At 45.1% G+C, this 26,256-nt stretch overlaps 1 protein-coding gene across 1 annotated transcript in view; it reads right to left on the bottom strand.

Moving 5' to 3' along the window:
• Positions 1-441: 441 nt before the first annotated feature.
• The window catches only part of SEZ6L (seizure related 6 homolog like), an 82,193-nt gene continuing 56,378 nt past the window's right edge, over positions 442-26,256 (bottom strand). Inside the window, exons 12-17 of the mRNA XM_007461211.1 lie at positions 24,635-24,826; positions 9,437-9,631; positions 6,272-6,304; positions 4,395-4,509; positions 2,941-3,043; positions 442-471 (exon numbers count right to left, since the gene is read on the bottom strand). Of these exons, the coding sequence (XP_007461273.1) occupies positions 442-471; positions 2,941-3,043; positions 4,395-4,509; positions 6,272-6,304; positions 9,437-9,631; positions 24,635-24,826 (668 nt within the window). The remainder of the gene's footprint in view (positions 472-2,940; positions 3,044-4,394; positions 4,510-6,271; positions 6,305-9,436; positions 9,632-24,634; positions 24,827-26,256) is intronic.

The raw sequence follows: 26,256 nt of genomic DNA, 5'->3' as shown, positions 1-26,256 counted from the left end.
CACAAGAAATACCCTTTCCAACCTAATCTTGGGACTTAGATTGGTATGAAAAACACCATGGGCATGGATCCTGAAGATGCATGCAATTTGATGCAGCCGTAGCATGGCATTGCTGATACGAGAAACAGCCTGTTGCTGTTTTTTTTTTTCCTCCTCCCTCTACTGCTGTGTTTGCTATTTTACAGGTCCTCCACCTGCCTTCAGGATTGAGGCTGTACCACGAATTTGGCTGCAGCTGCAATACATCCAACCACACCTATTTCGATTTTAAATATAATAAATACAGTGAAGAAAACAGAAAGTCTTCAGTAAAGAGTCTAAAGAAAAGACAGCCGACACTCTGGGCTTTCCATCAAACGCCACATGGTCTCTGGATGAAGTTCTCGAGGGGGCTGTGGTTGAGTTTGTATCTGTAAGTTCCCTTCTCACGTGGAGCTCTCTCTAGATGGAAACTTCATACTCTCTGGTTTCCTGTGAGAGACAGAAGCACAGATCTGTTGACCCCTTGTGTGGCAGATGAATCGTTCTGGATCTTCACCCTTCTCTGTATCCAAGATACTGGACATAGGACTTTGCAGTGCTCTTTACTCTAAACTCGACTTGCTTTTACCAATGGGTTATGGGAAAGTGGGTCATAAGAGGGGCTTGAAAAGTGCCTGTGTGTTTCTGCTGCTGGTGTCCTGCCCTTCTGCCTTCACCATGAGTAGAGCATGCCTTGATGGCCTTTAGCGCCAGCAAGGAGAGTCACGGACAGCAGAGCTGAGTCATCAGCCAACCACAGATGTGTGAGTGAGCACTGCCAAACCAGGACTACCACCCAGCTGAAACTAGCTGAGAACACTGTCCCATGGACTGATGAGCAAATTAACGCTTGTTACTTTGAGTGACTGAGTTTTGGGATTGTTACTCAGCATTATCATAGTGCTAGGTGACTGATACATCTATGAATAAGTCTTAATAAGGTCTAGTTTTTGAAGTGCTATTTTTCATCAGCTTGACCTTCTCTGAGGATTCAGAAACAAGCTATACACAATGTAAAATAACATATGACCTTGTCTTACCAGTGCCGTATCTAAAATGGCCACAACACGTAGGCAGCAACCAGTCCAATTTCTCCAATACTCGTGGAGTGTGTGTAATATACTCCAGGCCCCCAGGGCAGAGGAGTAGGGAGATATAAGAAGTCATAGGCTCGGCCCCATGTCACTGTCACATGCTTTAATGGAGGTCTACAGTTCCCACTGGGTCAACACAGATAAGCAATTCTGTCTGTGCTTCATGGTAGATGGAAGTTTGGGGGGCAGGCTCCAAGGTGGTCCTCATGGTCCCCAACCTCCTGGTATTCACATTCATTGTATGATCCCTTCCCCTTAACTGTATGCAGAACCTATGATTTGCTTCTAAGCAACAGAATACAGCAAAGGTGCTAGGGTGTCACTTCCATGTTTATATTTTGTAGGATTGTGACCTCTCTCTCTCTCTCTCGCTGACTCTGAAAAACCAAGCTGCCATGTTCTGAGTTGTTCTATGGAGAGGGACACATACAAAGGAACTGAGGTTGACAGCATGCAAGAAATTGAGCCCCTTAGTCCAACAACCTGCAAGAAACCGGATGCTATCAACAGTCATGTGAGCTTGGAAGTGGGTCCTTCCCCAGTCAAGCCGCAGATGAGACTGCAGCCTTGACTGACACCTTGATTGTAGCCTGTGAGTCCTGGGGCAGAGGACCTACATAAGCTGTGCCTGGACTCCTGACCTACAGAATCTATGGGGTAATAAATGTGTGTCCTTTAGGCTCCTAAATTTGCAAAAATATTGTTACACATCAACTGATAACCAGCAGGAGGTCAGAGGAAGCAGGAGTGCTGCAAGGTTAGCACGGACAAGAAACAAGTCAAGTTTATGCCCCCAATATTGGGAGATGACTGTACATCATCACACAGTGAATTTGAAGGTTGTGGTTTTGCAAACTCATGACCAGCCTTCTTGTTCTTCACACATGCCTCTGGGCCTTTGCACGTGCTCTCCTGTCTTCCGAAGGCATCTTCTTCAGCCACCTTATATGACTCAGCTTTCTCAAAGATGAGTTGAAATGGCCTTCTCCCATTCCACCATACACACATAGCACCCTGTCCAATTTCTTGCATGGCCCTTACAAATTATTATGGTTTGTTGCAATCAAGATATTCACTGGCATATTTGATTGTTTGAGGTTCAAGGAGAGGCAACAGAGGCTAACAGAGTTTGCATCCTGGCTGCAGGTTGTGTGTTCTGGCTGTGTGTAATCTTGACCAAATCGTTTTTCCTCTCCCTGAACCTCAATGTCCTCATCAGCCAATCAGAAATAACTAGAGAATCCATCACAAAAAGTTACAAGGATTCAAGGGGATTATGCATTTAAGGGGCCTGGCCCGTAAGATTACTATTACCATTACTGCTACTACTACTACTACTATTGATGTCAGTCTCCTTTGTGAGATTATCAGCTCATTAACGCAAAGACTGTGTCTATTTGGTTTAGCTGTGTCCCTAGTACCAACACAAGGCTGCTGCTCAAATGTGTGGATATGGTGCACACTGCCATTCAATAAGGAATGTAGTTTAATAAGATGTTGGGAATGCTGCCCACTGCCACCAGGCCACCGCTGGGCTCTGACCCATTTTAGCTGTCTCTCCGTGGGTCTCTGGTGCAGCCCCTTCTTTCTGTAACCATTCTGCTAGGAACAAAGAGTTACAGGCTTGTCATCAATTCCTAGAACGAGCTGAGTTCTCCAGCAGTTACCTCAATAGGGGTCTTGGCGGGGATGAGACAGGAGGACGACTGGCCATGCCTTTCTGCCAGCAGCACTGTGAGCAAAAGGAAATTAAACCTCCCGTTTTGATGTCGATGAATTCAGAGCAAAGAGGGAGGCACCAGGGAGAGAAGAGAGACCCACTCACCCCTGTCTCATAAATGGGGTTGTCAAACTCGGTTTCCACGGTGATCTGGCTGTAGGGGTGGGAGTACATCAGGGGCAGGCGGAGGTTGGAGTAATAGCGGCATCTGGAGAAGAGACGGTGAAGGGAAGAGAAGTTACTTTTCCTGGACGAGGAGACACCTTACAGTCCCACAGGGGAACGGTGGGTGCCACTTCCTGAGCATGGGCACCTCCACGGATAACAAGGAGGATGTGTGGAGACGGCCTCTTGTAGGTGAGAATCCGACTGGGGTAAAAGCTGAAATCATAATCGCTCTCAATTTCTAACCCAGTCAGTGATCCTTAAAACCCCGGACCTCCCCTTACTAGAGCTTAATGTGTTTTCTCCTGTAAGATGATACCAGTCCCTCTTTAATGCAAAGAGCAAGCGCAATAATAATGAGCATTTATTAAGCATATACTGTGTTGCCTCAGAGCAGCCTTCCCTGACCACCTATTTAGATCTGGTCTCTGTTCCCACACCCTGTCTCTTTCCTTTATTGTGTTTATTATCGTGTGTGATAATGTGTGTATTTCTCCTCTCCCCCTTCCGGACAGTGAGCTCCACAGGGACCATTTAGAGTAGGCAAATACCTGCCTCAGGGCCTTTGCACATGCTGCTTCTCTGCCTGGAATCCTCCTCTCCCAGATATCTGCATAGTTTACTCATTGTTGCTTTCAAGCTCTTACTCAAATGTGATTTCTCGCTGGGGCCTCCTCTACCCCTCCCCCACTTAAAATGCAACCACTGCCTCACTCCAGTTCCCTTTTTCTCTCTTCTAAGTTTTCTTTTTCTCCCTGCATTTTTCACTTTCTAATGTACTACTTACTTTTATATTATACTTTACTTATTGTCTCTCTTCCCCCATGAGAACCTGTGCCCCACATGTCAACGATTTCTTTTTGTTTTGTTCATGACGATGGTCTTAGAGCCCAGAAAATGGCCTGGTACAGAGTCGGTGCTCAATAATTGTGAAATTGAACGAATTAGTGAATGTGCTAGCCATAGATGAATATCTTCCTTCCTTACTAAAGGCACGTTCTATGATCCCCGACACCTGGGACAATGACATTAGACTGTCAATACATAGATGTTGAATAAGTGAGGGAATGGATGAGTGAATGAAGGAAAGAATGAGTCAGTGTGCCTGGCAATAGGAAATGTCTCTCTCTCCCATTAAACATTAGCTCTGTGGGGTCAGGAGAGTGTCTGTCTGATTTGTTGCTGCATGCTCAGCCCTCCTACCATGAAGGGTTGGCAGGCGCACGATCTAAATATTTCTGAGTTGAATTGAATCACACCATCCCTTCAATCACACAAATCCCACTGTCCCCAAGAGTGGAGACCCTGGGGCTCAGGGTCCATGACGAGCCCAGCCCCTCAGCACGCTGGTTGCCGAGTGGGTGAGAGCCCCACTCCCACCCGAAGCCCCATACCTGGTGATGTAAATGTAGGCTCCTCCCAGCAGTAAGGAGATGAGGAGGGCCGGGATGAAGATAGCCAGTGCCACGTTTCCCCCTTCCAGAGACGTCTCGGCTGCCGCTTCTGCTACTAAACGCACAAGCCGGTGAGGGCCCCTGGCTCCCAGGGGAGTTCCCGCCCTCCCAGCCCTGCACCCACTCCAAGACCTAATGTCACAGAGCCAGCCACTAGAGCACCATCTCCAGAAGGGAGAAGAGGCAGAGAGTAAAGGAAATGGTGCCCCAGACCTATTCTTGGATGGGGTGGTCATCAGTTGAAATCTGGTCAAAATCCAATTCCAGGGAAGACCTGGAGAAAATCCCCAACGTGCTAACTGGAAAGGCAGATTTGCTTGACAGTCCATGGAGAAGACAGAGTTGTGTCTAGACTGGCAGGTCCCTCCCAGACCTGCTCAATCAGACCCTCCAGCAGAGGGCGCTGGGCAGCTGGGTCAGTGCTCGGTACCTGCACACCTCATGACACCCCAACTGCACACCCCATGACACCCTAACCATGAAGACACAGTTTTCATCCTCACAGGCCACGGCTGCACACGCTCAGGCAACCTTCTCGGCCTCACCTGGGGCCTCCCGCTACCTCCCAGTGGTTAGAGGAAATCACAAGAATTATGATGATTATTGTGGAGGTAGGGGCGGGGAAGAGGGCGTTTTCCGAGAAAGGCTTGAAGGCAGACTCCACATCCCTTCTGGACACACTCTGCAGTTCTCCACAGCCACGTCTAACGGAGCTCAGCATTACACAAATCTGCAATCCGTTAACCACCACTCCTTGAGTCTGAAAAATCAGTCTTAATACCCATGATAAATGTGCGAGCCCCGAACATTACGATGGCATCACACCCTCTGAGCAACCCAGGCCTTTGAGATGTTCTCATGGTCCACCGGCTGGTACAAGACAGCAAAGGAAGGGCCTGCATAGAGCCTAACACCACAAATGCCCTTCTTCTAGCGGAGTGACTGATACATGCTCCCCACAGCCTACACATGTATTTGAGCTCCGGCTCTGTCGGCTTGGATTAAAATGTCATCTGTTGCAGAAGAGAGCAACTAATGACATGTAATTTCCACTGCCCCAGATTCTGAGTGAACAATTTATTGTCAGAAAGATAAGTGGCTCCAAAAATAATTTAAAAAACTGTCCAATTGGTTAAAACTTTTTTTTTAAACAAAATGTTATTTTTTTCCTGACACGACAGCCCAGTGAGTGCTTTTGTACCAAACTGAACGAAGGTTATACAGAATGCAGAACATTTTACATGTGGGATGCATTGAAAAGGGAAGATAAAACAAAATCCTGGATCACTTTTAGCATCTGTTCCACATTAATAAATCTCACTTGGTAATTTCTAACAAGAACAGAAAACAAGGGGGATCCAGGGATAGCTATTTTGGGGAAGAAAAAGACGGAGGGGAAAACAGACCACAGAGCATCCCATGGGGAAGACCTTTCCTTCCCGAAACCAGGAGCTTGCTCAGCATGAAAGGTGAGGCATCTCTGGATTTAGCTCCCCCAAATAGCACCACATGGCTGAAAAGTTTTACAAGAGGGTGTGTGTTTCTCAGGCACGTGAACTCCCAGATGTTTTTACCTCGTCATCGTGAACAGAACGGGCGTCAAATCTCTTTCAGGTCATAGTTAGGACTATAAGTTGCAAATTCAATGATTTTCTTTTTCTTTACAATGTCATTTGTTTTGAAATTATATTCAGCAGTGTGAAGGCAGAATGTTTGCTTAATTTTCTGTTAAGCGCCTCGATAAGGATCTCCAAGGACCTTCCCTTGCTTTCTGCTATTAGCTTGGTTTATGGGATTTTTTTCTTTATGGGACTCACCTTCTAAAGCGTGTTCAAAGCTGTCTTGATTAACTGAAAGAGAAATTGGAGCATTGGTCAATGTCAAGTGAATTCACTCTGTTTGCATGAAGCCCCCCCCCCCCCCACAAATTAGGTGCAAAAAGTCCATTCCATGCTTTGCTGTAGTGCTGTGGTTTTGTTTGTTTATTTTTTTTTAATCTTAGGCTACTAGAATTAATGGAAATGCCTCATTCCCTTCCTAAGTTCCTGAGAGAAGATGAGACAGTTATGAAAGGAAAAGGACAATAATTACTGAATACTCACCATATGTCAGATACTGGGCATCAAGAGCTCTATATATATTTGCTCACTTAACACTCACAACAATCTCATTAGGTAGATACTATTCTCATCCCCATTTAACAGATAAGCAAACAGAGGTTCAGAGAAGTGAAGTGATTTCTCTGATACCACACAGCTCCTAAGTGATGTAGGCAGGATTTAAACTTGCTTGGCTTTCTTGGGCCTTTGCTCTTAACTACATAGTCCTGGTCTCTTCAGTGTTTCTGTGTCGGACCAAGGCTGATGAATGGTGAGGGGCAAGACAAAATTCCAAATCCGAAATCCTGAGCCCAGCCAGAGGTGAAACTGTTTTCCTGCTTTGAAATATACATTTATATGAACCTTTCTAATTTCACTTTTATTCCATATTGATTTGGAATATAGGATTTTTATTCCATATTTTAATTCCTTCATTGTCATAGACTGGAACTCTCTGGAGTTGGTTTATTCCCCTGGATTCCCTGTACAACTTCTCTGGAAGTTCAGGAGGATGGGGGCTGGTGTCTTCACGCTTTGGCATCCAAGTCATCATGATACTTGAGCACAAAAATATACCCACAGGGACGGGGTTCAGGGATGCAAAACCCCCAGAGTGAAGGGCTTCGATGGAAAGATTGCATGATAAGGTTGTGGGAGGAGCTGGCCCCCAAAGGCCCAGCAATAGCCGTGTCCTACATAATACGGAGATTTCCTAGTTAGAGCTTGGGTCAAAGTGACTCTCTGACTTTCATCGTTATCATGTGATGATAACAAAACCAGCCGACAAAAAAGCTAACTAACTAACTGACTGACTGCAGACATCTCTGGAGCCAGGGCGTTAGGAAAATGGAAAGATTAAGGCAGATGCTTCCTACCCAAGACATGAATGGGACCTTGATTGCGTGTCTGAGAGGGCATGAGCTTCCATGAAATCTTAGAAATGGAAGGAAATGTTGAACCTCTGAGTGTGATCAGTGGGCCCCGGGGGCACGTGCTAAGAGGCAGCTTCCCGGGCCCTTTCCTGGACCTGCCAGGGCAGCGTCCTTGGGAACCCAGGGCCCCTGAGTCCCAGGGGGTGGTCTCACACTGGTACTCTGTCATTTCTCCAACTCCAGACCACAAACGATAGACCCCACTTTTTGGGGGAAGAGGAAATGATTTATTATTTCATTACAGAGTTGGCAGGGTGGGTCACAGGAGTGGAAGTGGAGAGGAGAGAAAAGGGCAATGGTCTCCCAAGACAATGTCTTTCCTGCTAGATGGTCTGTCGTACCTGAGGGGCCAGGACTGCCTCACCCGGTGGGGTTTCAAAGGCAGGGCATTTATAATTAGCAGAAGTGGGTTCAAATCCTAGATTTGTCTTGTACCAGTTGTGTGGTTTGGGATAAGTCACTTAACCTCTGTGAGCTTCTCTGTCCACATTTGTGAAATGGGTATGACGGCTCACCTATCTCAAAGTACGGTCACGAGGCTTCAATGAGGTGATGCAGGGAAAACCTTTTTTTACAGGTACAATTCACATAACATAAAATTAACCATTTTAATTCAGTGTCCAATTCAGGGGCATTTAGTACATTCACAATGTTGTGCAAGCATCACCTCTACCTAGCTCTAACACATTTTCATCATCTCAAAAGGAGATTCAGTATCAATTAAGCAGTTACTCTTCCCTCCCCCGCAGCCCCTGGGGAGCTCTAATCCGAGTTCCATCTCTATGGATTTACCTATTCTGGGTACTTCATTCGAATTGAATCACACCATATGTGACCTTTTGTGTCTGGCTTCTTTTCACTGAGCATAACCTTTTCAAGGTTCATCCATGTTATAGCATTCCTTTTTACAGCTGAACAATATTCCCTTATATGAACATGCCACATTCTGCTTATCCATTCACCAGCTGATGGACATTTGGGTTGTTTCCATCTTTTGTGAATAATGCTGCTACGATCATCTGTACAAGTGTTGGTTTGAATACCTGTTTTCAATTACTTTGTACCTATACCCAGGAGTAGAAATTCTGGCCCGGAAAGTATTTTTAAGCCTTAACGCTGAACTTCATGAACGAGCATTTGGGGATCCGCTAAAGTTAGGGGTTCCCAAGTAGAAATGTAAAACTGCATGTTTCGGTTCCCCCGGGGGAGAGAATTCAGAGCTTTCTGCCTGATTCTCAAAAGGGTACTAACACCATAAAAGGTTAAATCCACTTGCCTAAAGCGTTGAACATACTTAGGATATGATTATGAATTTCACACCTCAGAGACACGGATAAATGGATCCAAATCTCACTAGGTGTGCCCTAACTTAATTTCAACGATGAGTGGTTCACTGATTCGAAAATACACTTCCCCCGCTTTTCACCATCTCTGAGATGGGGGGGTGTCTTACAATCACTAGGGTATTACAATCGCTGCCACCAGGTGGCGCTCAAGATGCCTGTGCTTGTGCAATCATCAGCCCAGGACAATCAGTACCTGGAGGATAGGTGTGAGCATCTTGGGAGAACGCCGAGGCGACAGGGGAACACCCATCACCCTTGGGAACCAAGTGGTTGTGAGAAGGGGGTGCAGGAGGCGGGAAACATTTCAGCCACGCTGTCCAAGCAGGAGTCAAAAGCAGGCTGCCTCTCCTTTATGATAAAAACCTAAGCTCTTTTAGTAAGCAAAAACAAAAATGCTAAGCAAGGAGAAGGCACCGTGTCATAGTTTAATTGGCAGCCATGCCCTTTCTCAGCAGTGCAGAAAATAACGGTGGTGTCTTAGATTTAATGAAACACAGTAGCCTGGCTTTTTAGAGCAAGTTTAGAATCGCTGCAAGTCAGTCTTTACATCTCTGGGTCCTTCATTCCCCGGGACTCCGGGGGTGGGGAGGCGGTGGTTTCTTTACCTTTACAGACGGGCAGTGGCCCATTCCAGTGGGATGGCTGTCCCAGGATGCATCGAATGGTCACTTCGCCCATAAGCTCGAAGCCCTCATAGCACATGAAGGTGAGGGACTCTCCTGGCAGGTAGAGTCGTTTGTACAGGATTTGGTAGCCATTTTCAGGTAACCCTGGGTTGTCACATGCCAGGGACTCCTCCGCTGAAATGCAAGCCAAAAGGAGCTCTGATGAGACGATGTAAATCTCTGGGGACTCCTACTCAGAGCCTGTGTGATCTGAGGCCAGTCTCTCCAGCATCATTTCTCTGCATCCCCACCTTTGCACTGAACTGTTGCCCACTTCTCAAACTCCCCTTTCCCTCTCCCACCTCTGGGCATGGGTTACACATGGGCACAGTAGGATATACTGAGCTGTGGAATCTGGGTTAAAAATCTGGGTTCTGCTACTTACTAGCTGTGTGACCTCCAGCAAGGGCCACAACCTCTGTGAGCCTCAGTTTCCTCATCAGTAAAATGGCAATAATAGCAGCACCTATCTCACAGGGACTTGGAAGATTAAACAAGATAACGTGTGCAAATGCTTAGCACACCCTTGAAATGTAAGTACTCAGTAAATAATGGACGGTAGTGTCGCTAAATTATGAAATATTCCTCCTGCTTCTCACCTTATACCTCACCTGCCCACACAGCCGGGACAAGTCTTGTTTTTCAATACTCAGTCCTCATATCTCCTCCTTCAGGAAGCCTTCCCTGATGCTCCCTACCCCTAATTGAGTTACTAATCTCTCCGGCTCTTCCTCCACCACAGCATTTAATTATTTACTATCAGTCTCCCTCACTGGAGATGAGCCTGTTCAGGCATGCTGGAAGCTCAGGGCCTGGTATACAGTAAGAACACAAATGACCCTAACATATATAGTAGGAGCATCATAAATGACACTTGCTAGCTTAAGACTTATTGGAGAGTTGAACCTGACAGTTTGACCCATTCCAGGGCCAGCGTGTGATCTAGTTCCTTTTCAGCACCTGGATGGACTGGAAAGCCAGCAAAAACTGCTGTGCACACAAGGCTACACATCCTGAAACATTAAAAAGTCTTATTATTAAAAAATTTAAACTGGGTAAAATCTACATAATATAAAATTTACCATCTTAACCATTTTAAGTATACAGCTCAGTAGTGTCAAGTACATTCCCATTGTTGTACAATCAACCCCCAGAACTCTTTATCTTCCCAAATGGAAACTCTGTCCCCATTAAACACTAACTCCCCATCTCCCCTCCCAACCAACCCTTGGCAACCACCATTCTACTTTCTGTCTCTATGACTTTGACTACTCTAGGGACCACATATAAGTGGAATCATCCAGTATTTGTCTTTTTGCGACTGGCTTATTACACTGAGCATAATATGCTCAAGGGTCATCCATGTTGTAGCTTGTGTCCGAATTTCCTTCCTTTTTATGGCTGAATCATATTCCATTGTATGGCTGGACAAACATTTTGTTTATTCATCCACCCGTCAATGGACACTTGAATGGCTTCCCCTCTCGGCTCTTGTGAATAATGCTGCTATGAACATGGGTGTGCAAATACCTCTTTGACACCCTGCCTTCAATTCTGTGGGCGGATACCCAGAAGTGGGATTTCTGGACCATACAGTAATCCTACGTGGAACTTTCTGAGGAACCACCATCCCGTTTTCTACAGTGGCAGCACCATTTTACATTCCCACAAACAGAGAACAAGGGGTTTTCCGCCAAATCCTAAAACATTTTGCTCCTCCTGGATCTTGCTTTGCTGTACAAAGACCCAAGTCTTTACATATCACAGCTGCACCTGCCATACATGTTTCAGAGAAACAAGCTTCTGTCCACAGCTTCCAATACTCACTTGATTAGTGAAACTCGGAAGAGATGACACGCTGCCTCTTTTACCTGAAGGATTCCTGTAATATCTGAGTGATTTTTACAGTTCACTAGTGTAATCCCCCAGCTTGCCATCATCCTGACTCTGCAGGCCCTCGGGTTTAGAACGTGGAGCAGGTGGGTCTTTTATTATTTCACACCTGGTGATTCCACTGCGCTTGGAGAAGAGGCAGGCTCTCCGGATTGGGCCATTAGGGCTCTGTCCATCTGCTTCCTGCTTCCCTCTCAAATGGTTCCTCACTTTACGTCGAACTAGTCACATTCTGCCAGACGGGTTACTCTGTTTCACCCCTTTGTGCTTTGCCTATGCTGTTCCCTCTGTCTGAGATGCCCTTCCCCTTCCTATCTAAAGGAGAGTGACATAAATACACTACCATGTGTAAAATAGAGAGCTAGTGGGAACCTGCTGCATAGCACAGGGAGCTCAGCTTGGTGCTCAGTGATGACCTAGAGGGGTGGGATGGGGAGGGGGGTGGGAGGGAGGTCCAAGCGGGAGGGGATATGCGTATACATGTAGCTGATTCGCTTCACTGTACAGCAGAAACCGGCACAACATTATAAAGCAATTATACTCCAATTTAAAAAAAAATAAAGGAGAGTGCAGTGGAAAGGCTAAGACAGCCCTTAATAATCTTCACCTGCTGGTATTAACGCTCTTTGCAGCTCTTTGTAGCAGGACCTGTGACTCACTTCCAACCAATAAAGTATCAATACAGCAAAGACAAAGGGCTGTCACTTCCGTGAGGATGTTCTATAAGACTGTAGTTCTGTCTTGCTAGCAGACTCTCCACTGTCTTTGGAGTAGGAGCTCCAAAGCTTGGAAGTGGATCCTTCCCCCAACTGAGCCTTCAGATGAGACTCCAGCCCCAGGTCTCTCTTATGAGAGATCCTGAACCAAAGGACCCAGTTAAGCTGCTCCCAGACTCCAGACCCACAGAAACTGTAAGATAATAAATATGGGTTGTTTCAAGCATCTTATTTTACAAGGCAGATCTCAAGAATTCCCCCAAGGAGCCAGATCTGTCCCCAGCAGCATGAATTCCCCTGTTCTTGGAACCCTGTTCTATAACCTTCACAGACCTCCAACACAGCTTCAGAATCTTTTATGGCACTGTTTGATTCTCACCTTGCCCACTCACTCCCAGGCTGGAAACTCATCTTACGTGCATGCCAGGAATTCCAGTGCCTAGCACCTTGCCTGGATCACAGGAAGCATTCATTCATTCATTGGGTCAATGAATGTTTATTGAACACCTATTATGTGCCAACACATAAGCAGCACTGAGGACACAGAGGTGAATACAACAGATATAACCCCTCACCCCATGGAAATTGTGGATGGCACATAGTATAACAGAAGTCCCTATTTCTCTGTGAATTTGACGTACACGTGGGCTCTACTTAGCTTGTGCAAATCAGGGTATTTCATGTAATAATCTGAATTTCTGGCTTCTTCTGAAACATTGGAAGATAAGATAATACTGGGTTCACATAACTACATGGCAATGATTGTGACCTGGAGCCCAAGCACTCAACTCACATGGCGTTGAGTAGAAGCTGTCCCCCTTAGATAAGAAATATGTTCCCCAGTTAGTCACAATCCTTACCACTCCTTATTGTTCGACACATGGTACCTGCCTGACATTTAGGAAGGCATTTTAATGTACCACCTTTCCAAGGAACAAATGAATGAATGACTATGTTTTAGTGACAGTAATCACCACTAATGAGGAATTGGAGCTTTGATCTCTTTGAATGGGTGGGTCAATAGGGACCTGGCCTAGAAGGTTCCTAAGGTTCCTAGGGTTCCAACCTCTTGAGGTTGAAAGATTTTTTTCTTTGTAATTCAATAGCAGCCTTCATCAGGGCCGAAGAACTGTTTTCTTCCCATACCTGCAATCCAGGAAGCCAGCCTGTAGAAAGGGACTTGCTGGGTCGCTGGGTGGCTAGGGGTGCATCTTGCACGACAATGCAGATGCACCTTGGCAGGCGCTCGAGCTTTTATTCAGAAAACATTTAGCAAGTGTTTACTGCATGCCAGACAACGCACCCAGCAGTGGGGCCAGAAGGTGAATCAGACACCATTCCTGCCCTCCAGAGACTGTGGTCTCAATGCTTTAAGCGGGCAAACAAATGTAAATGGACAATTAAACAAAAAGAGACGGCAGCTGCTGTCAGAGAGAGAAGCTCAAAAGAGTAAGGGGCACCTGGAGGAGACCCCCTAAGTCATCGGGGGCGGGGCTGTTAGAGCAGCTGAGAGAGAGAGGCAGAGATATTGACTAGCATTCCCTTCAGTTCAGACTCCCAGAAATGAGGCACCAGGTGGTTCAGCCAATGCCTGACCAAAGCTAATACCTCCACTAAACCAAGGTCATCTCTATGGTTGAAGTTCATCCACGGGCACTTGAGGACAGCCAATGTTAACCATGTCTGGGCCCCCGCTCAAACCACAATGCCCTCCTTCAATCAATCACGGGAACCCTTAAAGACAGCATTGTATTATGCGTCCACGGAAGACAACTAGAAGGACTGGTAAGGTATCATTAATTAACCTTGCAGAGTGTGCCTGGGGTATGAGCTGTAGGAAGGGAAATTTTTCCTTTTACATTTTATAGTCCTTTATAGCATACTGATGTACTGTTTTAAAAACAGGTTGGGCACGCCTTACTTTTATAATATACACAGGCAATAACATCATGACCCAAACCCTGCACCCATGTCCTAACCATTCCTCTGAAAGTTTGCTCTTCAACCTGGCTGGGCTCTGTGGAGCTGGGGTTGGCTTTTACTCACTGCTGCATCTTCAGCAGTCTGGCACACAGTAGGTGCCCAATAAATGTTTCTTGAAAGACCTTACATCAATTCAACTGAAAGAAGATTACAGAATAGAAGTTCTTGGGCTCAAGTGCCTAATGGCCCGGGATTCAGATCCTAGTTATGCACCTGTGGGTAAGATATTTGACCTCTGTGAGCCTCAACTTCCTCATCTGTGAAATGGGATGGCTCATAGGGTTGCTATGATGATGAAATGAGCTCATGCACGTGAGGGTGAGCAACATATATTAGCACCCAGTAAACGCTGGTTATTTTTCTGGGTTTTACAATTTTGGTCATACTTTCAACCCAACTTTACTTAATCTTTTAAAAAATTTCTATTAACTTATTTTTCCATTTAAACAGTGCTACATAATTTAGCCTCACCCCAAATAATAACATTCTTATAATCACAGGTTTCAAACGTCAGTTTTATTTTTAAAGATTTTCTTAACATTGAAAAGTTAATCTGGGCACTGTCTAAAAGCCACACGGGTATCGCCAATGGAGTATATAATACTCCTTGGGAAATACAGCCCCATGCACCACACTTTACAGTTTATGAACTTCCAGAGTCTAGAATTCACTCTTTGGGTTTAAAAAAAAAAAAATTTCAGTCCAGCAGACATTTGCTCTGTCCCTATGTTCCCGGCTTGTGCTAGGAGCTGGTATAGAGTAGGGAACTAAAGAAGCATGGTTCCTATTTTCTCAGGACTCAGTCTAGTGGGGGAGAGGAACAGTTATCAGGTAATTGCAACCCAGTGCTTGGCAGCAGCTGTGATGGGAGAAACACAGAGCAGAAACCTCACTGAGTCAGTCAGAGGTGGGAAGGTTTTCAGAGGAAACCTGGAAATCCAGTGCTCTACTGGGAGAGAGTGAAGACTCAGACCCCAGGTAAGTGCTGATCTGATTCCCTGGCTTCCCACCCTCCTGGGAATCCAGCTTCCCAGAAAGTGATCCTTAAGAGAAGATAAATCCTTAAGACAAAAAAAAAAAAAAAAAAAAAAAGGGTATTACCCGCAGTGTAGCAGAGTGGCCAGCAGGTGGCAGTGGCAATGCAGAAGGATTTCCCCACAAACTTTCCCTGGAATTTTTTTTCATAAATGAACAGATTAATGAGTATAACAAATATTTCTTGAGCACCTTCTATGTGCCAGGCCCTGGACATACAACAATGAGGAAGACAGACATGGCCTCTGCCTTCATTTAACTTAATGTTCATGTATTCCACAATATTTCCTGTACCAGGCACTGTCCTGGCCCTGTGGAGATAGAAAGTGACAAAGGACAAATTCTTAGACCTGGAGGTAAAGGAAGAGACTGACAGCAGGTCCAGGAAGGTGAAGGGGAGGTGTCCTCAGCTGTTCTCACCTGGCTTCATAGTAGCATCACCCTAGGTTATTCAGTGAGCCGGCTCTGGCCCCTAAGGAATTTTAATCAGTCCCCCCAAATATTCTTATTAAAGCTCCCCAGGTGATTATAAAGTCCAGCCAGCAAAGAAGACATACTGATGGCCAAGAGGCACATGAAAAGATTCTCCACGTCGCTAATTATTAGAGAAACGCAAATCAAAACTATAATGGGGTACGACCTCACAGCGGTCAGAATGGCCATCATCAAAAAGTCTACAAATGGGCTTCCCTGGTGGCGCGGTGGTTGAGGGTCTGCCTGCCGATGCAGGGCACACGAGTTCGTGCCCCAGTCTGGGAAGATCCCACATGCCGCGGAGCGGCTGGGCCTGTGAGCCATGGCCGCTGAGCCTGCACATCCGGAGACTGTGCTCCGCATCGGGGGAGGCCACGGCAGTGAGAGGCCCGCGTACCGCAAAAAATAATAATAATAAAAAAAACAAGTCTACAAATAACAAATGCTGGAGAGTGTGCAGAAAAGGGAACCCTCCTACACTGTTGGTGGGAATGTAAATTGGTGCAGCCACTATGGAAAACAGTACGGAGGTTCCGTAAAAAAACTAAGAATAGAGTTACCATGTGATCCAGCAATCCCACTCCCTGAGCATATATACCCAGAGAAAATTCTAATTCAAAAAGATACATGCAGAACCATTTACAATAGCCAAGACATGGAAGCAGCCTAAATGTCCATCAACAGATGAATGGATAAACATGTGGAATACACACACACACACACACACCACACACACACACACACACACACACACACACACACCATGGAATATTACTCAGCCATAAAAAAGAATGAAATAATGCTATTTGCAGCAACATGGATGGACCTAGAGATGACCATACAAAGTGAAGTCAGACAGAGAAAGAAAAATACCATATGATATCACTTATATGTGGAATCTAAAAAAACGGTACAAATGAACTGATTTACAAAACAGAAATAGACTCTTAAAGTCCAGCCAGAACTTTAGGGCTGAAGGATTTAGGGCTCAGAACTGCAGCTCTGGTGCCTTGACATGGTTAAGAAATTAATAATTTAATCCACTGATTTCCAAAATATTCAAATACTCATTCTGTACCAGATGATTTACAAATATTATTTCTAATCCTCCCCTAAATCTTTAAAGATGGTAACAGTACTGACCAGAGTAGCCAAAATTTACTGAGAGCATGCTATGAGCCAGGCACTATTTGGAGTTTTTGTATCTATAAACTCAGTTAATTATTACAACAACCCCAAGGCACAGACATTGTTATGACTCTCCCCATTTTATATCGGTGCAAATGAAGCACAGAACTGTTGGGTATCTCGCTGGGTAACCTGCCAAGCTAGTTAGTGGGAGAGAGAGGATTCAAATCCAAGCGGTCCAAGTCCACTGTTAATCACCACACCATACAGCCATTTTACAGATGAGGCAACTGAGGCTCAGGGGAAGGTCTCTTGTGAAAGGTCCCACAAGAGGGAAGTGGCTGAGTTATGATTTGAGTCTTTGCCTCCAAAGACAATCCAATTCAATGTTGACCCAACCATCAGTTAAGAGTCTGAGAAGAATTCCACATGGAATTCCACCTCTGGCAGAAACCAGCTGTCTTTGAAGGCATGTGTATTTATATTCAGCTCCCAGAAGATGGCAGGAAAGTGATGAGGGAAGTGACCTGAATTTGAAACTGGAGGTCGGGATCCACTGTGTTACCTTGGGTGAATCAATTCATGTCTCTGGACTTCACTTTTTCCTGCTTGCTACGTATACAGACTGGACCAAGACCCCACTCTTAAGCTGAGATGTGGCTGGTCAATGATATTCCTACACTGAGGAGGTACCCACACTTTGAAATAAGATTGTTTAGGGCAGGTTTTCTCAACTTAGATGCTGCTGACATTTTGGGCTGGGTAATTCTTTGTGGTGGGGCTGTCCTGTGCCCTGTAGGATGCTGGGCAGCATCCCTGGCCTCTGCCCACTAGATGCCAGTAGCACTCCTCTTCCCCTGTTTTGACAACCAAAGATGTCTCTAGAAATTGCCTTTGACAATTGTCTCCTGGGGAGCAGATTCACCCCTGGTTGAGAATCACGTGTCTAAGGTTTAAACAATTCTGATGGCAATCCGTGTGATTTCAACCTGTTCTCTCCCAGGAATTCAAGTGACTTGGACTGATGGTCTTATAGACATAATCACAAACCTACCCTCATTTTTGTCTTCCTCCCATTTCCCCCCTCTCTTTAAGTATAGGAAAAAATGTACATTTTTAGAGCACATTTGTGCGAAACGCTCAAAATCAGGTTTCTTGGTTATTGCTATGAATGATCTGTAATATACTCTACAGTAGTGGAGCAGTGAAACTGAGCGGTAATTAGCAACCAATGTTAACTGAGCACTTATTATATACCAGACACACTGTTATGAGCGTCTATATTGATGGTTGGCATGATCATTCTTTCTGATGAGGACACCGGCTTTGGCTTGTTCAAAGTCACGCAGCTGGCAAGTGGCAGGGCTGAGATGCAAACCTGACCTGCTGGATTTGAAGTCCTGTGCACTTAACGGTTCTGCTATAATGAAGGGCCCTTCTCCTGCCCAAATTCCCTGGGCTATCGTGAATTGCTCTGAGCTATTGCTTCCTCAGAGACAGGAATTTTTAAATGAAGAAGGGCACCCAGCTAGAGCCTGGCATGCTGGCCGAGGTGAGGCCGCTGGGCATGACTCATCAATGGAAACTTTTACTGTGGCCACCGTCTGGCCATGTGGGTCCTCTCCAGGTCAGGAAATCTCCACATCTCGTATTTGTGGTGTTCTGGGGCCAGGGCTGTGAAGGGCCAGGGCCTCCTGGGGAATCCGTACATGCCTCTCTGGAGAGCCACCCATAAAACCCTCGCTGTCTTTGTCAGAGCCTCATTACTTTTCATGCTGTGGTTTATGTCTTCTGGATGGGACCCCCAGCAGCCATCTACCATGCCGCCACCAAAGAAGGGAAGCTGCAACAAAGCCACGAAACTCAATAAAGACTGCATTAGTATTGCTAACAAGGACGATGACAGTAATAGTAACAAATACTGTCATTTTTTGAGCCTGCTGGGCCCAAGGGATACATTCCTAGCAAGCAAGGTATGTGTTTGAGTCTCTGAACATATAAACAGATCATTTCGATAAGCTGCAGCAAGTGCTGTGTAGCTACAGGAGCCATGGGAGTGCAGATGAGAGAAACATGACCTAGCCTAGGCAGTCAGGGAGGCCCTTCTGGAGGAGGTGATACTGCAGATGCACTGTTCTTTCTTTCATAGACTTGTTTCTCCTCCCCCATCTTCAATAGACCCCAGGCTCCCTGACAGCGCAGATTGTGTCTGTTTACATATTGCTGCATTTTTGCCATATTTTCAGGACCTAACACCATTGTTCCCAAACTATACACCATGATGCCCCCGGGTGCCACCATGAACTCACAGGGGTGCTGTGGAATTTTTTAAAAATGTTGAGGAGACACAGTGACATCTTCCAGCCTCATGTGAACTCCTAGCTTGAGAAAGTTCAGTTTTAACATCAGATTGAGCTACATTCTTTTTTTTTTTTTTTGGGGTGCATATATAGATTGTAGTAGTTTACTTTTTTTAACATCTTTATTGGAGTATAACTGCTTCACAATGGAGCTGCATTCTTTTTGATGATGCCCCATCTTTGCAAAGCTAGGTTTTCTGTGGTTGCTGTGCTAAAAAGCAAGAACTGTGACAAAATCAGTGTGGAACAGGAGATGCAGGTGGCAGAGTCCAGTCTGATGCTAAGAGTTTGAGAGGTTTGGCAGAGCCCAGCAGGCACACACACTCCCGCAGCAGTAGTTGGATTATTACTGTAAATTGTAATTGTAAATAAGTGTTACTTAAGAACGAAATAAAAATTTTACAATCTTTTCTCTCAATTTATGTGCATTACTTTTTCAAGCAGCTCCTAAGTTGTCAGGATACAGCTGCTTATTAAGTGGTTTGGACCTAACTGCTTAATAAATAGAATTGTTAGGTATTCTGGCCTAGGAAATCTACGAAACAATCCTGACACTCCAAAGATACTGGGAATTGAGAAAGTTTGGGAACCTCTGTCCTAGCCTGCACCTGCAGATAAGAGGACTTGTTAAATGACCGAATTACATCCAACAAACCTGCGTGGTAGGAAGCAGTAATCCGTTTTCACAGATGGGGGCCCTAGGTCCAGAGAGGGCCAGCTACTGGTCCAAGGTCACACAGCAGAGCTGGAGGTGGGTCTGACAGCAAATTTCAGACTCTTCCCTCTACCTACGCCTGACCTGTCTGTTCTTGAAGTGGCCTGGGGTAAATGGACCAGGAGTGAAAAGACATGGCTTTGAGTCCCAGCTGGACCAAACGATGGCGTTGGCAAGTGACTGTGAACAGAGGCTGCAGATGTCCAGAGCTTATACGACTTGCTTGTTGGTGGAAAGTCTTGGTCAACAGTAGAGCCCCAGAGCTTCACCCAGGAACCAGGGCTGCAGAGTACGAGGTAGGAAGAAGACACTTTGGGGGTTAGGCAGGCTTTAGCTGGAATCCTGGGTTTTCCCCTTCCCTGCTGTGTGACCTCAAGAAAGCTGCTCACCCTCTCTGGGCCTTCTCTGCCTGCTTTTAAGTGGACACGCAAACCATTCATGCAGTTTTGTGAGGGTTAAACGTGTGAATGGCAGGGGACACGGGTTCGAGCCCTGGTCCGGGAAGATCCCACATGACGCGGAGCAACTAAGCCATGTGCCACAACTACTGAGCCTGCGCTCTAGAGCCCAGTAGCCACAACTACTGAGACTGCGTGTCACAACTACTGAAGCCCACTTGGCTAGAGCCCGTGCTCCGCAACAAGAGAAGCCACTGCAATGAGAAGCCCACGCACCGCAAAGAAGAGTAGCCCCTGCTCGCCACAACTAGAGAAATCCCGCGTGCAGCAACGAAGACCCAACGCAGCCAAAAATAAATAAATAAATAAAATTAAAAAAATAAATAAATAAAGCTGTTTTATGTCCAATAACCTTGCTAAAAATACTCTCGGGGGCTTCCCTGGTGGCGCAGTGGTTGAGAGTCCGCCTGCCGATGCAGGGGACACGGGTTAGTGCCCCGGTCTGGGAAGATCCCACATGCCGTGGAGCGGCTGGGCCCGTGAGCCATGGCCGCTGACCCTGCGCGTCCGGAGCCTGTGCTCCGCAACGGGAGAGGCCGCGACAGTGAGAGGCCCGCGTACCGCAAAAAAAAAAAAAAAAAAAAAAAAAAGGGCAAAGGACTTGAATAGACATTTCTCCAAAGAAGATATACAAATGGCCAACATGTACACGAAAGATGCTCAACGTCATGGTCATCAGGGAAATGCTAATCAAAACTACAATAAGATATCACCTCACACACGGTAGGATGGCTATTATCAAAGAAACAAAAGACAGCAAGAGTCAGTGAGGGCATGAAGAAGAGGGAACCCTTGGTGGGAATGCAAAATGGTGCAGCCGCTATGGAAAACAGTGTGAAGCTTCCTCAAACAATTAAAGATAGAACAAGCATTATGATCCAGCAATCCCTCTTCTGGGTATTTACCCAAAATAACTGAAATCAGGATCCTGAAGAGATTTTAGCACCGCTGTGTTCACTGCAGCACTATTTCCACTAGCCAAGATGTGGAAACAAACATCACTGATGGATGAATGGATACAGTAAACGTGGTATATACATACAATGGAATATCATTCAGCTTTGAAAAAGAAAGAAATACTGCCATATGTGACAACATGGATGGACCTTGAGGACATTATGCTGAGTGAAATAAGCCTGTCACAAAAGGACAAATACTGTCTGGTTCTACTTATAGGATGCATCTAAAATAGTCAAATTCAGGGACTTCCCTGGTGGTCCAGCGGGTAAGACTCCACGCTCCCAATGCAGGGGGCCTGGGTTCGATCCCTGGTCAGGGAACTAGATCCCACATGCATGCCGCAACTAAGAGTCCGCATGCCTCAACTAAGAATCCACATGCCGCAATTAAGAGTCTGCAGGCCACAACTAAGAGTTCACGTGCCACAACTAAGAAGTCTGTATGCCGCAACTAAGAGCCCACGTGAAACAACCAAGAGCCCGCATGCTGCAACAAAGATCCTGTGTGCCACAACTAAGACTCAGTGCAGCCTAAATAAATATTTTTTTAAAAAATGGAAATTTATTTTAAAAAATAGTCAAATTCTTACCATATGATCCAGCAATGCCACTCCTGGGCATATATCTGGACGAAACTATAATCCAAAAAGATATATGCGCCCTTATGTTCATAGCAGCACTATTCACAACAACCAAGACACGGAAACAACCTAAATGGCCATCGACAGATAAATGGATAAAGAAGATGTGGTACATATATACAATGGAATACTACTCAGCCATAAAACAGAATAAAATAATGCCATTTGGGGCAACATAGATGCAACTAGAGATTATCATGCAAAGTGAAGTAAGTCAGAAAGAGAAAGACAAATACCATATGATATCATGTATACGTGGAATCTCAAATATGACACAAATGAACCTACCTGTGAAACAGAAACAGACTCATGGACATAGAGGACAGACTGGTGGTTGTCAAGGGGGTTGGGGGAGGGATGGGGTGGGAGGCTGGGGTCAGCAGATGTAGGCTTTTATATATGGAGTGGATAAGCAGCAAGGTCCTACTGGATGGCACAGAGAATCATGTTCAATAGCCTATGATAAACCATAATGGAAAAGAGTATAAAAAAAAAGAATGTATATGTGTGTGTGTGTGTGTGTGTGTGTGTGTGTGTGTGTGTGTGTGTGTAGCCGAATCACTTTGCTGTATAGCAGTAATTAACTCAACACTGGAAATCAATTATGCTTCAATAAAAAAATCTTTTAAAAAAAAGGTCAAATTCATAGAACCAGAGAGTGAAATGGTGGCTGCCTGGGGCTGGAGGAAGGGGAAATGGGGAAATTGCTTATCAACAGGCATAAAGTTCCCATTATGCAAGGTAAGTAACTTCTAAAGATCTGCTGTACAACACCATGCCTTTGAGTTAATGATACTCTATTACACACTTGAAGATTTGCTAAAAGGGCCCATTTCATGTTGTGTTCTTACCACACCTTCCCCCTTTTTGAGAAGAGAAAATGGGAACCCAGAAACATAAATCTTCCTCTAATAAAGGAATCAGATGTCAATTAAGGAAAATCTGTGAAGTAGACGATGTGCACTTAAATTTTTCATTTATCTGGGTCTGTGTGATAAATCCCTTTTGTGGGCTGAGAAAGCTGAATTTATGGACTACCACAGGGGACCCTGGCCTTGGCTGCCTCATGAATAGAAAGAGAGGAAGGTCTCCCCAGAGTTTGGATTTGACCATGCTCTGTTCTTTATCAGAAGCAACGAACATCTCTGTTATTAATTAATTATGTGAATGTGAATTAATGCATGTGACTGCTCAGAACGGTGGCTGGCATACAATAAGTGCTCAATAAGTACAGGCATACCTTGTTTTATTGCACGTTGCTTTACTGCGCTTCACAGATACTGTGGGGTTTTTTTTTTTTTTTTTTTTTTTTTACAAATTGAAGGTTTGTGGCAACCCTGCGCGGTCAGATGAGGGTTAGCATTTTTTTTTTTTTGCAATAAAGTCTTTTAAAATTAAGGTACATACTTTTTTTTTTTTTTTTAGACGTAATGCTATATAGCACACTTAATAGATTACAGTATAGGCTAAACGTAACTTTTATATACACTGGGAAACCCCAAACTTTGCTTTATTGCAATATTTTCTTTTATTGTGTTGGTCTGGAACTGAACCCACAGTATCTCTGAGGTCTGCTTGTATCTGTTTATCCAATGGAAAAAGACAAGGATTTTCTTGCTTTCCAATTGTCTTCCAAACAGTGAATGCTTTTGTCCATCTAAATGGCAGGGCTGCTTGTTTGTGGCCGTGAAAAAACTCCACAAAGCCTGTTCTGATACTTGTGAGAAGTGACAAAACACAGCTGCTTCAGGAGAGAGCCACGTCCTTAAGTTACAGTCTGTTCATCACATAAGATGTAGTTTACAATAAACATAAACATACAATCAACATCTATTCTTTTGTTGTTGTTTAAAGTCTGATTCCCCAGCACTATAGAGACCTCAGTGCAGCTCTGGGAGCTTGGGCTGGCTGGGCCCTTAATGGATCTCTTCAAAACACACTCATAAAATAGCAGCGCAGCTGACATGTCTAAAGCCCAGGTATCGTGTGAGGCTTTGTTCCTTCTGCAGAGCCTCATGCTTTTCTTAAGCAATGGGTCCGATCCCTGTCAGCACATCAGAAACCTTGGGGAGCTTTTGAAACTCACGCTACACCCCAGACCAATTGCATCCGAATCTCCAGGGCGTTTTAAAACATCCTAGATGATTCCCATGTGCCATCGAGGCTGAGACCCACGCCCCCCCAGACCCCTGCTCTCCACCTCTTCCGCCTGGTGAGAATATGCAGTTTCTCTTCCATTCTCAGAGTGATCTTGGAAGCCTGTTTTTGAGTTTTTATGGTAGAGAACCCCCCAAAGTGTTTTTTTAACCAAACGTTTGCTTTGATGGCCCCATAGAGGACGTCAAAGAGAGTCTAAATCACTCTATTTACTGCCCTGCGGACTGCTCCATTTTAATCACTTAGAGTCAGGCAGGCCTGGGTTTGCCTCTGGCCTCCTTCTTAACCAACTAGCTGTGTGGCCTGGGGCAATGATTTCACCTCTTTGAACCTTAGTATCCTCCTCGGAAGATGGAGAAATTACTCCCATGCTCAGGAAGCTACCCAAGGAAGAAGAGAGGGAAATCTGGTAAAGGACTCAGCGCGGTGCCTGATAAACTTACCATAAACGTTAGAGTAGCCATGCCCTCAATCCCTGTTAGCTGTTGTTGGGGGACAGTGATAATAAACGCTCCCAAGAGTGGGTACCACCTCCTAGCAGCCCAGCCCTCCACCGGGAATAAGAAGAAGCCAACCCCCAGACGCACCCCGGAGGCTCAAGCCAGTAACGAGGACTCACAAACACAGTGGGGCAGGCGAGAGGTCCAGATGGGCGTGCCGGTTTCACGGCTGTAGCAGGTCAGGAGGGAGCTCCCTTCCAGCACGAAGCCCGTGTTGCAGGTGTACTGGATGGTGGTGCCCACCAGCAGCACGGGGTCCGAAATCAAGCGGGTCGAGTGGTCTACTTCCCCGGGATCGGTGCAGTACATAACTACACGAGATGAAACCAAACCAGGTGGGTGTTAGGGCCTGATGGCCACTGGCTTGCTGAGAACTACAGAATGATCTAGAACACCTCCTCACTTAGTTCTTTCCCTGTTTGAAAGACACTGCATGCGGCTGGAGAACAGGCCAGGACAAAAGAGACTTGAATTTAATTTCACTTTTAGGAATTTGCCCAAAGAAATGTTTGCATCAGGGCCCAAAGACCCATATACAAGGCTGCACACTGCACATAATAATATTATATTTGTAATGGTTAAAAAGCAATCCTTTAACAGGAGAGGAGTTAAATATCATGCAGCAACCGCTCCATGAAATCCTGACCAACCACTAATGAGAACGAAGTGCTCTTTCTTACTGCTTTCTCTGTAGTACTTAACTATAGGAAAATAAGCGTCCATTACCTTCTTTCATTCATTCCCTCATTCATTTATTTGTTCTCACCGTGTCGCTTGTGGGATCTTAGTTCCCCGACCAGGGATCGAATCCCGGGCCCAGGGCAGTGAAAGCGCGGAGTACTAACCACCGGACTGCCAGGGAAGTCCTAAGTGTCCACCATTTTTAAGTTAAAAAGTCAATATAGATAAAAGGAAAATAATAAATCAATTAAAAAGGAATGAAGTATGGAAAAGAGAGAAACTGGGTTTTCAATTGACAACCGTAATGTAAATTTTGCTCTGTGACTCATGATACACTATTGTTAATATTTATGCAGAAAGGAAACATCTTAAGACTAAATAAAACCTATTTCTCATTGTGCTGCAAAAATAAAAAAGAAATGAAGTAGATCACATGTGTGATATGAAAAGATGCCTATTTCTGAGTTGAAGAAAAAAGCTGTTGCAAGGCAGTTTCTAGAAATTGATGCCTATTATGGTAAAATATCTGTATCTGCAGCTATTTCTATATGTGTATCTATATATATCTCAACATACACAATACACACACACATACATATTTACGTATGTGTGTAACAGACACATGCATACATATGCAATTGGAATAAAACAGAATAAACTTTTGAGAGTGGCCTCATTGCTAGAGAGCAGATCATAAGGGATTTTCACTTTCTACCTCATTATTTTACTACCACTTGATTACCGTATTTGTTACTGGCACAATTTTAAGATATAGTTATATATTTACATCTTTTAATGTCAAGAGTGGAGCTTAACCAATGTAAGGTGGTTATAACATTCAGGGACTTCTAGGTGGGACCCCATTGTTCTAGGAGGTTCTTCTGCTCTCATTTCACTAGAAGAGAAGCATTTTGGTGGGTCTGTGTCTTGAACGCAGAGTGAGCGTGGCACCCAGCCTGGGAACATAAACACGCAGGCACACAACAGGCACAATACACATTTATTTGCTCTACTTTGGGCCTTTTCTTGGCAAAAATTGAGGCATGGGAAGGGACCCCCC

This window comes from Lipotes vexillifer, unplaced genomic scaffold (genome assembly GCF_000442215.2).
Source record: "Lipotes vexillifer unplaced genomic scaffold, Lipotes_vexillifer_v1.1 scaffold691, whole genome shotgun sequence".
Lineage (NCBI taxonomy): Eukaryota > Metazoa > Chordata > Mammalia > Artiodactyla > Lipotidae > Lipotes > Lipotes vexillifer.
The sequence above is the reverse complement of the archived record's forward strand: the minus strand, read 5'-3'. Positions and strand labels throughout refer to the sequence as shown.